This window comes from Mesocricetus auratus, unplaced genomic scaffold, assembly GCF_017639785.1.
Source record: "Mesocricetus auratus isolate SY011 unplaced genomic scaffold, BCM_Maur_2.0 Super-Scaffold_100037, whole genome shotgun sequence".
NCBI lineage: Eukaryota > Metazoa > Chordata > Mammalia > Rodentia > Cricetidae > Mesocricetus > Mesocricetus auratus.
The window spans coordinates 8,430,572-8,443,741 of NW_024429215.1; the positions used below are offsets into that span (position 1 = coordinate 8,430,572).

At 54.5% G+C, this 13,170-nt stretch overlaps 1 protein-coding gene and 1 long non-coding RNA gene across 2 annotated transcripts; one reads left to right on the forward strand and one right to left on the reverse strand.

Moving 5' to 3' along the window:
• Window positions 1-3,153, reverse strand: Znf579 (zinc finger protein 579). Its single transcript, XM_005084115.4, has 2 exons — window positions 3,024-3,153; window positions 1-2,068 (listed from the first exon to the last, which is right to left on the reverse strand). The coding sequence occupies exon 2, from the start codon at window positions 2,064-2,066 to the stop codon at window positions 375-377; it is 1,692 nt and encodes a 563-aa protein (XP_005084172.1). The 5' UTR covers window positions 2,067-2,068; window positions 3,024-3,153; the 3' UTR covers window positions 1-374.
• A 10-nt stretch (window positions 3,154-3,163) lies between these two features.
• On the forward strand, window positions 3,164-8,838 carry LOC121135393. Its single transcript, XR_005872531.1, has 2 exons — window positions 3,164-3,641; window positions 8,216-8,838. It is a non-coding gene; the product is annotated as an uncharacterized LOC121135393 (long non-coding RNA).
• The last annotated feature ends 4,332 nt before the right edge of the window (window positions 8,839-13,170 follow it).

Genomic DNA, 13,170 nt, shown 5'->3' on the forward strand with positions numbered 1-13,170 from the left:
TTGCACGAACTCACATTTATTCACAGAGACAGAGGAACGGGGGACAGACCTTTCTCACTGGGTAGCACCAGGGGGTCTGGCAGTTCCAAAGAGGTGATGGTGTCCAGTGTTTGTAATGGGGGACGGGCAGGCCGGGGCCAACCCACCAGTCTCTATCCTACTGGCCAAGTGCCCTCCGCCTTGTCCTGCCTTTACTTAAGACACGTGTTGGGGTGAGTGTTTCCTAACCAGCATCAGGGGTCTAGGGGTAGGTAAAAGGGAAGGTGGGTGACCCAGGGCTCGGGGGTAGACAGAGGAGATTATCTCTTCCAGCTTCCGTCTTCTTTACTGCAAACCGGGAGCTCACGTGGAGGGGCGGAGGGTACATGTGAGGGTCAGGAGGCCAAGCCCCCCAACCCACGTAGGTGGGCCTTGGTGTCCACCTCCTCGTCTTCCATCTCAAAGGCTGAATGGTCTTGGCTGTCAAAACAGGAGGCGCTGAGAAACACAGGGGGAGGCCGCGGGGACTGAGGCGGGGAGCCGGGTGAGGGCGGCTCCTCCTTGATGCGTGCGATGGACAGGGGGAGACCTTCCGTCTCCTGCTTAAGCGCAGTTTGGGGTGACTGGGCGGCCTGGGATTGCAGCGCCTGCAAGGCGGTGGCCCTCTCCAGCTCGGCCCGTTCCAGCTCCGCGCGGTGGCAGCGCTGGTGACGCAGGAGGCTGTAGGCGCGGGAGAAGCGGCGTGGGCATCGAGGGCACGGATGCGGGGCGGGACCCCCAGCGTGGACTTGTGCGTGACGGGCCAGGTCTGCCAGTCGCTTGAACTCCCGCTGGCAGCGCACGCACTGGAAAGGTCGTGCCCCGGAGTGGGTGACCCCGTGTTGACGCAGGTGTGCCCGGCGTCGAAAACCTTTGCCACACTCGGGACACCAGAAGCGTGGCTCCCCCGCGGGTGGCCGGGCTGGGGTGGCATCTCCTCCATTCTGCCCGCCTTCACCCCCTTCCGATGCACCCCCAAATTCTGCCCCTTCGCCCCCCTCAGGCCCTTTCCCGGAGTTCCGTCCACCTGAGGACTTGTCGTCCTTCTTAGCGGCCCCGGGCAGTGGGGCCAGCAGGCTGAGAGGACCGTGGACGCGGCGATGCTGGCGGAGGTAGGAGGCCAGGCGGAAGGCCAGGCCGCAGTCTGGACACACAAAAGGCCGATCGGTGGAGTGGACTAGCCGGTGACGCGACAGGGACCAGGGCCTGGCGAAAGCCTTGAGGCAAATAGAACACTGGTGTCGCTTGGGGCGGGGTGGGGGTCCCCCTTCGCCCTCCTGTTCGCCCTCGGGGCGCAGACACGGGTGCGCCTTGAGCTCCCCCTTCGTGGCGAAGGCTTCGCGGCAGCGGAGGCACAGCAGCGTCCAGTCGGCCTGGAGGAGGACCTGTTTCTCTTCCTGTCGCCCCGCGGCCAGTGCCAACTCTGCCCTTAGCTCCGCTGCCCCGGCCTCGGCCTCCTCGGCCTCCGATTCCCGAGGATCGGTACTCGTGGGGGCAGCCACCGGGGCCGGGTCCCCAGCGGGCCACGTCTCGGGCCACGCTGCCGCCGCCGCCGCCTCCTCCGCAACCCCAGCCACTGCCGTGGTGGGCTGCTCCACACCCTCGTCCTGTGGACCCCAACTGGACCCGGGCTCCTCCTTCACGGCCCTCTCCGTGGACAGATCCACCTCGCCACCAGCGTGCTCCTGGGCCAGGTGGCGCCTGAGCTGGGCCGGCTCCGGGAAGGTGCGTGGACAGGCAGCGCAGCGCAGCGGGGGCTGGGGCCCGTGGCCACGGAGGTGGCGGGACAGGTGGGCAGGTCTGCGGAAAGCTTTGGGGCACAGGGGACAGGCGTGGGGCCGCAGGCCCGAGTGGCTCAACCGGTGTCGAGACAAGTAGTAAGGGAAGCGGAAGAGGCGACCACAGGTGGGGCAGGGCAGAGGGGCCCTAGGGGCTCCGGTACCCCCTCTGCCACGGCCACGGCCTCGACCACGGCCACGGCCACGACCTCGGCCCCGGCCACGGTGAGGTGGGCTGCCCTGGGCAGGTGGAGGGGGCTGTGGATCCATGCCTGTGGGGAGGGGGGAAGGGGGACGAGGCAGGGGTGGGGAGAAGGGATGAAGGTGTGGTGAGGAGGAGAGAGAAAGTCCAGAAGAGGAGACAGGTGAGAAGCAGGGGAGGGGCGTGGAGAGGAGGCAGAGATGGGGCAGAGGCGGTGAAGGGGAGGGGAGAGTTGTGGAGTATGGAAGAGAGACAAGGACCGGGAGAAATGTCAGGGGGAGAGACAGAGAGAGAACGTAGACATCAGAGGCGGGGACAGACAGGAAGACGGAACAATACACAGGAGACAGGGAGACAAAGTCAGCCAACTGAGTTTGCTCTAGGGCCCAGGGGGGGGGCTGGAACGTTCTCAGTGGGATGGGGAACCAGTCCACCCTTGGGGCCCAAGTGGGGTGGGATTCAGCCAAGAGGCCCTGAAGACGAAGTGAATGCACCCAGAAGTCAGGGGCTGGGAGGGATGGGGCCTGAGGGAGGAGGCTGGGGTCTGCACTCCTGGGTCTGAGGGAGGAGGGCCGGGGCTGGCTCCTGAGCTTGAAGGAGGACTTGGGTCCTGGATTCCTGCGTCTCAGGCAGGAAGACTGAAGCCTACAACTCCTGGGTCTCAGACCGAACAGGAGAGGCGAACTAGACTCTTGCAGGTAGACGCACCCCTGAGTCTGGGTGAAGGAAGGACCTGGGTAGGGGGACCCTGCCTCACAAGATAAGGGAGAGGAGGGGGCTTGGAGATGAGCTGGAAAAAAAAAAATATATCCCCAGGGTAGCGATAGCTGTGGCCAGACCCCTGGCCGGGCGTGGTGTCGGGGGAGGGCGTGGAGCCTGCAGGCTGTCGGGGGGCCCTAGGTCCAAAAGGGGGCTATCTATCCCGGGTAGGTATGATCTGCAGAGCTGGGGCGGCGGGTCGCGGCCTTGCGGATCGCTCCGCGCAGGGCCCGGGGCTCGCCCCAGTCTCTGGGCGCCGGTCTCACCTCAGCCTCCTGCGCTCCTTTCTTCCTTTCCTGCTGCCGGGCGATCGCGGACAGTGGTGGCGGGGAGGGAGGGAGGGGGCTGAGCGTGGTGGTAGGGGGTGGAGGAGGAGGCTGGGCTCAGTGTTACAGCCTAAGCCTTCCCCCCCGGAAACCCGGTGTTTGGTCGGAGGCTAGAAGAGGAAAGACTGGCTGAGAAGCCGGAAGCGGAGGGACAGGGACCTTGGGGGGGCAGAGAGTGAGGTTGCTGCGGCTCCTGGATCCTGAGAGAGGAAGGGGCTGAAGGGCCCGTCTTTCGGACCCTCAGAGGGAAGAGGGGGCTGCAAACCTGGGACTCTGGATCCCCCTTTCCACCCCTCCCTCCATTTCCCAACAGATAACACACATTCATTCATTCTTTCAACAAGCAGGCATTTACCAAGCCCGCCGGTGCCAGGCACTGTGCTGGGCTGCTGAGTCGGAAGGAGAGTTGGAGGAGGCAGAGATGGAGATGAGCGGAGCAGTGAGCGATGCGGGCTTGAGAGCGTACCCGCACTCCATGAGAGAGCCCGACTCCCGCTTTCCCTTGGTTGCCTGGGCAACCAAGTCTCTCTTTTCTGAGCCTCAGTTTCTCCCTCTATGGTAAGCCCCCTGGAGCGCAACCCGACCAGTTTTATCAGAGCACCTACTGTGGGCAGGCTCTGTCCTTGGTGCTGGATCGACAGGGTCAAACTTCATAGACTGATGCAAGGGGCCAGACCAGGATCAGCCGCCGAGGATGTGATGAGGGATGAGGGGAGCGCTCTGACTCGGGGGGGGGGAGTGCCTTGGGGATACAGGGGTTGGGGGAGACAGCTGTCTTTCAGTTGGAGTGAATGTCATTCCTCTAGTGTTACCTGGCAATGTGTCTCATTGAATCTGAAGGTTCCAAAACCACATCTCCAAGTTTATGTGATAGAGAAAAAGACCCGTTGCAGGAATCTACCTGTGTTACATTGTTTTCTTTTTTTTTTGGCGGGGGTAGTGGTTAAATTCATGCCGAACATTGCTGGCATGAGTGTGGGTAAGCAGTTTCTTTTGCACGTGTCTGAGGTGAGTGGAAGTTTGGAGAGCTTCAACAGCTTAGCAATGCCAGGAATTTACACTTCAGACATCAGAATTGTGCAATATTATCTTTATGCCAGGTGCATTGCTACATTTGTTTGGTTTACTTTAAAAAAAAAACATATATGGCCGGGTGATGGTGGCGCACGCCTTTAATACCAGCACTCGGGAGGCAGAGGCAGGCGGATCTCTGTGAGTTCAAGGCCAGCCTGGTGTACAGAGTGAGTTCCAGGACAGCCTCCAAAACAGTACAGAGAAACCCTGTCTCGAAAAACCAATAAATAAATAAATAAATAAATAAATAAACATATATGTAGGTATTTGAGGCTGGCAAGATGTAAAGGCACCTGCCTCATGGCTGTTGACCTGATTTGGAAGGAGAATTGATTCCTGTGGGTTGTTCTCTGAACTCCACACCACACACACACACACACACACAAATACAAATGCATGGGACTGAAAATATGGTTCAGTGGTTAAGAGTGTTTGCTGTGCCGGGTGTTGGTGGCGCTCACCTTTAATTCCATCACTCGGGAGGCAGAGGCAGGTGGATCTCTGTGAGTTCGAGGCCAGCCTGGTCTACAGAGCGAGTTCCAGGACAGCCTCCAAAGCAATACAGAGAAACCCTGTCTCGAAAAAAAAAAAAAGAGTGTAAGAATGTTTGCTGCAGTTCCCAGCACCCAAGGCAAGGCCATACAATCATACAATCCCCCGTAACTTCAGCTCCAACACTCTTCTGTCTTCTGAGAGTACATACCCAGACACACATACACGCTTCCAAATAAACAAAATCCAATTAGTTCATTTTGATTATGTGTGTTTGTTATTTATGTGTGTGGGGTGCACACACATGGTAGTGCGTGTGCGGAGGTCAGAGGGCAACTTTCAGGGGTCACTTCTCACCGAGGATGTGCATCCTGGGACCCGACCCTGGTGGTCAGGCTTGGGTACGAGTGACTGTACCGGCTGAGGCATCTCACTAGTCTGCTGGCACCGCCTTGAACGTCACTGTGAATGGCTGAAAATCTCAGTAAGATATCTGAGGAATAACATCCTGCCCCAGTGCAATCTTGTATGTCCTAAAAAAAAAAAAAAAACCAAAACAACAGAAGGGAGGCGCTCACTGTGTGGGGATGAGGGGGTCCTCCCAGGGGTCACATGAAGAACACCCCAAGAACTGCCTGCTCAGTCTCTGTGTGTGCCCGTGTCAGCAGCCTGGGGCAAGAGCTCCATGGCTAAAAACACCGACTGCTCTTGCTTGAGGACCGCCATTGGGCTCTCAGCACCCACAAAGCAGCTCACAGTCCTTCTATAAAACTCTGGTTCCCAGGGGGATCTAGAACCACCTTCTGGCTTCCAGAGCACTGAGCATGCGTGGGGAGTGGACAGATATACCGGCAGGCAAAGCACAGAAACTAAAAAGAGATCTTTTAAAGAAGGGGGAGGGAGAGAGGAAGGGGGAGAAGAAGGAAGATGATGAAAGAGAAGAAAGAAAGGAGACAAAGAAGGCATGACGGTTCATACTTGCAATCCTAACACTTAGGAGGCGGAGACAGGGCATTGAAGATTCCATACAATATACCGGGCAGTGGTTGCCGGGCGTTGGTGGCGCACGCCTTTAATCCCAGCACTCGGGAGGCAGAGGCAGGCGGATCTCTGTGAATTCGAGGCCAACCTGGTCTACAGAGCGAGTTTCAGGATAGCCTCCATGACAATAAATACAGAGAAACCTTGTCTCAAAAATCGAAAACAAAAATAAAGAAAAACAATAAACCGGGCAATGGGCGCATGCCTTTAATCCGAGCACTCAAGACAGAATCAGGGGTTCTCTGAATTCAAGGCCAGCCTGGTCCACGGAGCGAGTTCCCGCACAGCCTCCAAAGCTACACAGAGAAACCCTGTCTCCAAAAACAAAACAAACAAAAAGAAGATTCCATACAATAATAATAAGGAGCTGGAGGCCAGCTTTTACTAGAAGAGCCCTAGTCTCAAAGAAATTTAGACATGGGTAAACAGGAAGAATTTCAAATGGAAGAGAACAAGGGGACTTGTTACTTGTGGGGCGGGGTGGGATCTGGAGAGGCCATCCGTGGTGGACAGAGCTGTCCCAGAGAAGCCTGGATCCCGTGCAAGGACTGTGGCGTGTTTCTAGTCCGGGCTGGGCTTGGGGTTATTCGGAGGGAACTGAGGCGTCATTGAGGAAGTTTTAAGCAGGAGAGTCATATGATCGGATTAGCGTTTTGGAGACATTCCCGTGGCACCCGCGTGGAGGCGGGCGGGATGCGGGGAGACGAAGGCCAGCGGGTGGAGGCAGGTCCACGTGAGAGGTGGCTGGGCTGCTGGGAAGGCACCGCCTGCTTGGGAAGGGGCTGATTGAGGGGCACACTGCATCCTTACCACGAGATAACTTTCTCCCTGGCTCCTCTGCTCCCAGCCTAGACTCCAGCCCCGCAAGTTACAGCTCCTTACTTCAACAAACGAAATAAAACCAAAGTGTGTGCACGCCGGCAGAGATCAGAGGACAGCCTGCGGGAGTCAGTCCTCTCCCACCCTGTGGGTTGCAGAGATGGAGCTCGCGTGGGTCTGTTTGGAAGCGATGCTCCTTGACTGGCTGAGCGGTCTCGCTGGCTGGCTCGGCCACACCTCGTTTTTGAGTTGAACACCTCCTGAGGTTCCTCTTCATGCTCAACAATAAAAACCAGCCCTTCCCCCGTTAGCCCTCAAATCCCGTGTATCCCATGTATGAGGTTCTATTGGCTACTCACCTAATTCCTGGTGATGGGAGGGGCCGGATGGGGAGCCAAGCCTAGCTATGTAGCTCGGGTTGGCGTTAAAACTCGTGGTCCTCCTTCCTCAGTGTCCAGAATGCTAGGGTTACAAAGGCACAATCAGGCCCCGCATTCCCTCGCTCAGTTTCCCGCTTCCTGCTTCCTTCTCTTTGTGATACCCTTCCTCTGGCCGTGTTTCTGTGATGTTTTCCTTGCCACAGACATTGCTAGAGATGTATGACCGGTGTGTGCTATCTAAAACGATCCCGTTTCCTTCCTTAAAGTAGAATTACTATCACTACTTAAATATTTTGTTTATGTGTGAGTTGGAGTGTGCGCACATTTGTGTAGTGCGCAAGGAGGCCGGAAGAGGGCAGCAGATCTCGCGGGGGGGTGGGGGTGCATATGTTAGGGCTGGGAATTGAACTTGAGTCTTCTGGAAGAGCAGTAAAAGCTCTTAACTTCTAAGCCATCTCTCCAGACCAATTTTCTTCTTTAAAAATTATTTTGTCACTAGGCACACACCTTTAATCCCCGCACTAGGGAGGCAGAGGCAGGCGGATCTCTGTGAATTTGAGGCCAGCCTGGTCTACAGAGCGAGTTCCAGGACAGCCAGGGCTCCACAGAGAAACAATGTCTCTGAATCGATGACGACGACGATGAAGATGATGACAATGATGATGATGATTTCGTCACATCTACGCATTGACTAAGTGGGGGCTTGGGGGTGCTTTGTGCTAAGGTGTGCATGTGGAAGTCGAGGGACCCTTGCAGCAACCAGTTCCTCTTCCGCCACGTCTGTCCCAAAGACTGAGCTCAGGTCACCAGGCTGGGCAGCAAGCGCCTCTATCTGCTGAGCCGTCTGGCCAAGCTGACCCTTGTCTTTCAATATTGTACTTACTTCTGACAGCCCTTGAGTATTTGTGAATCACTGGGGATGGCCAACGCCGTCTGGGAACCGCCCTGCTGCGAGTGCCATCCAGTTGTGGGCACATGAAAGACAGTGGGATGGTGAGGCAGCTCCGTTGGTAGCGCGCCTGTCCAGTTTGCAGGCTGATCCCAGCCACAGACCAGTCACAACAACTGTCAAACTTGGGACACACTGAGGCAGGTTTGGCAGTCAGCTCCGGGCATGTATGTGCTTGGGAACAGCATGATTTTTTTTTTGTTTTGTTTTGTTTTGTTTCATGACGGGGTTTCTCTGTGTAGCTCTGGAGCCTGTCCCCGGAGTATGCTCTGTAGACCAGGCTGGCCTTGAACTCACAGAGATCCACCTGCCTTTGCCTCCTGAGTGCTGGGATTAAAGGCGTGCGCCACCAACGCCAGGCTTTGTTTTGTTTTTAGGTAGAGTCTTGCTGTGTATCTCGGGTTTGCCTGGAACGCACAAGGATTGCCGCTGCCTCAGCTTCTCCGGTGCTGGCTGGCATTACGAGCCTGCGCTACCACTCAGGAAGCGATCCTTTTCTCTCCTCACTGTCTTCCCTGAATTACAAAGGTTCTGGTGGAGGCGAGGTGGGTGGTAACCATGGCTTCCTTGCCCCCCCCCCCCCGCGCGCCTCCCAGATTCAAACCAGTCACTTGTGGTTTCTGTCTCTTGGACAACCCTGGTGACTGTCCATACTCAGTTCCCTTGGCCTCCTGTCAGGACCTGTCTTTTCCTCAGGGGGCAGTGTCTGTATCCAGAGGGGCAGGCCCTGTGTCTCCAACTCAGACTTTTTGGTTTTATTCTTGTATTTTTGGCAACTCAGGGCTTCCTTTATCCTGGGGCACCCTTGGACTCTGGATACTACTGCCTCTGCCTCCCTCCCAAGTACTGGCACTATAGATTTGAGATAGCGTGTACCCCCAAATTTATTTCACTCAGAAAGAGTATGTCTTGCTTCTTGACTTCCATTGCTGAATGGAGAATGCTGTATGTATGTATATGTACATATGCGTTATATATATTAAATAAAACATAAACAAGCCGGGCGGTGGTGGCGCACGCCTTTAATCCCAGCACTCGGGAGGCAGAAGCAGGCGGATCTCTATGAGTTCGAGGCCAGGCTGGACCGATAGCCTCGAAAACAATACAGAGAAACCCTGCCTCGAAAAACCAAAAAAAAAAAAAACATAAACCCTATTTATTTCATGCATATATGTGTTCTGCCTGCATGGATATCTGTGTGATGCAACTGTGCCTGTTTCCCATGGAGGCCAGAAGAGGGCGTCACTTACAGCTAAAGTTACAGATGGTGGTGCTGACTCTCTGCTCTTAACCACTAAGCCATCTCCCCAACCCTAGAAAATACCTCTTGATTTTTACATGCTTACTTATTTTTGGGGTGTAGCATGTATTTGCCATGGTGCATCCATGGAGATCAGAGGGCAACTTGCAGGAGTCCTTTCTTTTCACCAGGGGGTCCCAGGGCTGTCGGTCTGGGCAGCATGCACCTTTACTCAACATCTCTGGCCCCAACTTGAGAACACCGCTCAAGTCTGGCATCTCTGGGGAATGACATTGTTCCCAAGGGATAGAACTTTCTCAAGTTGGCAATTGTTGGTCTTAGCCAAAAAAAAGTCTTATTTCCCCGCTGAATATCTCTCGAAGCTTTTCTTCCATGTTGATGCATAAGACTCAGAGGATCTACTATCCTCTTGGAGCTTCCGTGAGCATTGCACTCATGTAAGTATTGCACAACGCTGGGCGTTGGTGGCGCACGGCTTTAATCCCAGCACTCGGGAGGCAGAGGCAGGCAGATCTCTGTGAGTTCGAGGCCAGCCTGGTCTACAAGAGCGAGTTCCAGGACAGCCTCCAAAACAATACAGAGAAAACCTGTCTCAAAAACCAAACAAACAAACAAAAAAACAAAAAACAAACCAAAAAGCCCATAATGTGAATGAACGATGAAGTGAAACTGTTTCTGAAACCCTGGCCGGATGGTAGAACACTTGCCTTGCGCAGGGCCCTGTTTCCATCACGGCACTGTAAAATAGAAACAAAACAAGCAAAAAACGAGGGCTGGGGAATGGTTTGTTGGGTAAAGTGCCCGCTTTGCAAGCACGAGGATCTGAGTTCGTGTCCCCAGCACCCATGGAAGCAGGGGGTGCAGCAGGATTCTGTAACGAGAGAAGACAGACACCTGCAGCCCATTAGCCAGCCACCTAGCCTCGCCAAGTGCAAGCTTCAGTTTCAGAGACCGTCCCAGAAGATAAGGTGGGGGGCTGGTGAGAGGGTGCAACCGGTACACGCGCTAGCCGCTGGCCCAGCGGTGCAGTGGTTACACACGCTAGCCGCTGGCCCGGTGGTGCAGTGGTTACACACGCTAGCTGCTGGCCCTGTGGCCAGGGTGGATCCCTGGGACACACATGGTAGGAGAGAAAGAAGTTCTGAAAGTTGCCTTCTGCCCTCCATGCCCATGCCATAGCATGTGTACAAATGCACACATAAGCACACAAATGTACACACATGCACACACACATACATACATGCACACACAAGCACACACACACACAAAAGAATACATACACAAAGGCACACATAAGCACATACACAAGCACACACACAAGCAAACACACACATACATGCATACACACATGCACACACAAGCACACACACACATACATGCATACACACATGCACACACAAGCACATACACACACAAGCACAAACACATTCACACACATGCACACACACACTGTAGTAAAAAATGAAGTAAGGCGAAGTGTGATTGCAGAAGACACCTCAAGTTAACCTCTGGTCTCCACAGGCAGACGCACACACACATGCTCACACATTCACATAGACTCGTGTGTATATGAACAAGTACACTCACCACACCCACATTAGTGAATGAATGAATGAATGAATGAATGAATGAATGATCCCCAGACTAAGATACAGGACACTGCTGGCTACCAGCAGTCACAGAAGCTTCCTAGAAGTCTCCTCCTACATTTAACCTTCCAAAGCAGCGGAGTTTTGTAGAACATGGTTCTCCACCAGGCATGTGGCATGCGCCTGTGATCTTGTCGTTTGGGAGGTGGTGGCAGGAGACTAGGAAGCTCAGGGTATCCTCTATGGTATGGCCAGCTTGAGGCTACCGTGGGGCACGCGGTATCCTGTCACACAAGAATTCCTTTGAATTTTGCATGTGCTCTGGAGTGGGAGTGCCCTCAGGGGTCAGAGGTGTAGGATCCCCGGAACTGGAATCACAGGAGATTGTGAGCTGCCTGGTATGGGGGCTGGGAACTGAACTTGGGTCCTTATACTCATAACCTTATACTCCAGCAACACACACACACACACACACACATGCACACGCACACACACATACACGCGCACACACACTCTCTCACACACACAGCTTTTTAAATGTTTGGGAGCCTAGGGAATGGTGTGGTGGTTTAAAACAAGATGTCCCCCCCAAAGGGAGTGGCACTATCAGGAGGCCTGGCCTTGTTGGGAGGAAGCGTATCACTGTAAGGCAGGCTCTGAGGTCTCAGATACGTTCAAACCATTCCCTGTTGGGAGACAGTGGTGTGAGACAGACCACTTCCTGTCGCCTTTGGGTCAAGATGTAGGACTCCCAGCCCCTTCTCCAGCACCGTGTCTGCCTGCACGCCACAGGGTTGCACCGTGGACTGACCCTCTGAAGCTGTAAACCACCCCAATTAAATGTTTTCCTTTATAAGAGTTGCCGTGGTCATGGTGCGTCCTCAGCAGTAGAAACCCTAACTAGCACAGGCGGCATGCACCATCATGCCCAGCCATTGCCAGCTTTATAATCTAGTGTGAGGGTTCTAGGAGGGGGTCAGGGCGTAGAGACACGTGATGCAGAGCCAGGTAGTTCACGTTGGGCGTTCGGCTGTGATCACGGACAGCCACACCCCAGTCACTCTTTGATGCATTTTAGGCAACCCTGCCCTAGCTCCTCACTGGTGAAGTCTAGATACTTTGTCCTTGAACTCCATCCCCAGCTCTTTTCAATCCTTTCCTCCAAACAGTGTGTGTGTGTGTGTGTGTGTGTGTGTGTGTGAACCAGGGGACAACCTCGGGTGCCACCCATGACAATGTGTCCATGTCCTTTCAGATAAGATCTCTCATTGGCCTGGGCCTCGCAAATAAGCCTAGACTGACTGAACAGAGAACCCAGCGATCCCATCTGTTTCTCCAGCTTCATCACAACTGGAGATTTTGTGAATTCTGGAGATTAAAGTCAGGTTCTCATGTTTCCGAGTTAAGCATTTCACCAACTGAGCTACATCCCCTGCACAACCTTTCATTACCGAGTTGGGCTCTAAGTCCTCGGGGCTGGCTGGCGTTGGACTTCTGGTCTCCAGCCTCAACGTCCTAAGTAGCAGACTTGCACCAAGCGGCCGCCACCACTTTCTGTCAAGGCTCTCCGTTACCATCTGAAATTACTGTATTCATGTGACTCCTCCCTCCCCCTGTGCCCACACATCAGAATATAGTAAGCTCTGGGAGGGCCAGCATTTTCTGCCTGGTTCAATGTAGGGTCTCTGATCTAGAGTTTAGAATGCTTAGTATGGATGCGCGGCGCAGGACCACCAAGGAGCACGCATGAGCGGCCCTCTTCTCTGACAGGCTGGTCCTGTCCCAACACGGTCTAAAGTTCACGTTCATCTGCAGAAAGCGGAGTCTAAGGCCTGGCGCCTCTTCAAGAGGCTGCTTGGAGCCAGGCGTTGGTGGCGCACGCCTTTAATCCCAGCACTAGGGAGGCAGAGGCAGGCGGATCTCTGTGAGTTCGAGGCCAGCCTGGTCAACAGAGAGAGTTCCAGGACAGTCTCCAAAACAATACAGAGAAACCCTGTCTCGGAAAAAAAAAAAAAAAAAAAAGAGGTTGCTTGGATCCCAAGGGACATGTGCAGTGGGGGTGGGTGTTCCTTGATTTAGGGGAGATGTCCCTGATCCGAAGGATTTGAAGAGGTACCCAAGCCTTCTTGAGAGGGTTTGAGGATCTGGGTACTTACACGAGTGCGGGCAACTTACCAGTAGCTACACCACTGAGGAAAGTGTCTCTCCCTTTCCCTCTGCTCATTAACTGCCTATGCTCAGGGAGGAGGCGGTGCTTGTGAGTCATCAACCCCCCCACACCCTACCAACCATTAACTGCTTATAAATAAATCCAGGCAGAGACTCTTGACTCTCCCTCAAGGACTGGTACCTAGTGAACCTATTCTTTTTGTTGTTGTTGTTGTTTTTCGAGACAGGTTTTCTCTGTATTGTTTTGGAGGCTGTCCTGGAACTCGCTCTGTAGACCAGGCTGGCCTCGAACTCACAGAGATCCGCCTGCCTC

Coding starts and splice junctions, on each gene's coding strand:
- Znf579 (XM_005084115.4), bottom strand. CDS start 2,066: ATGGATCCACAGCCCCCTCCACCTGCCCAGGGCAGCCCACCTCACCGT.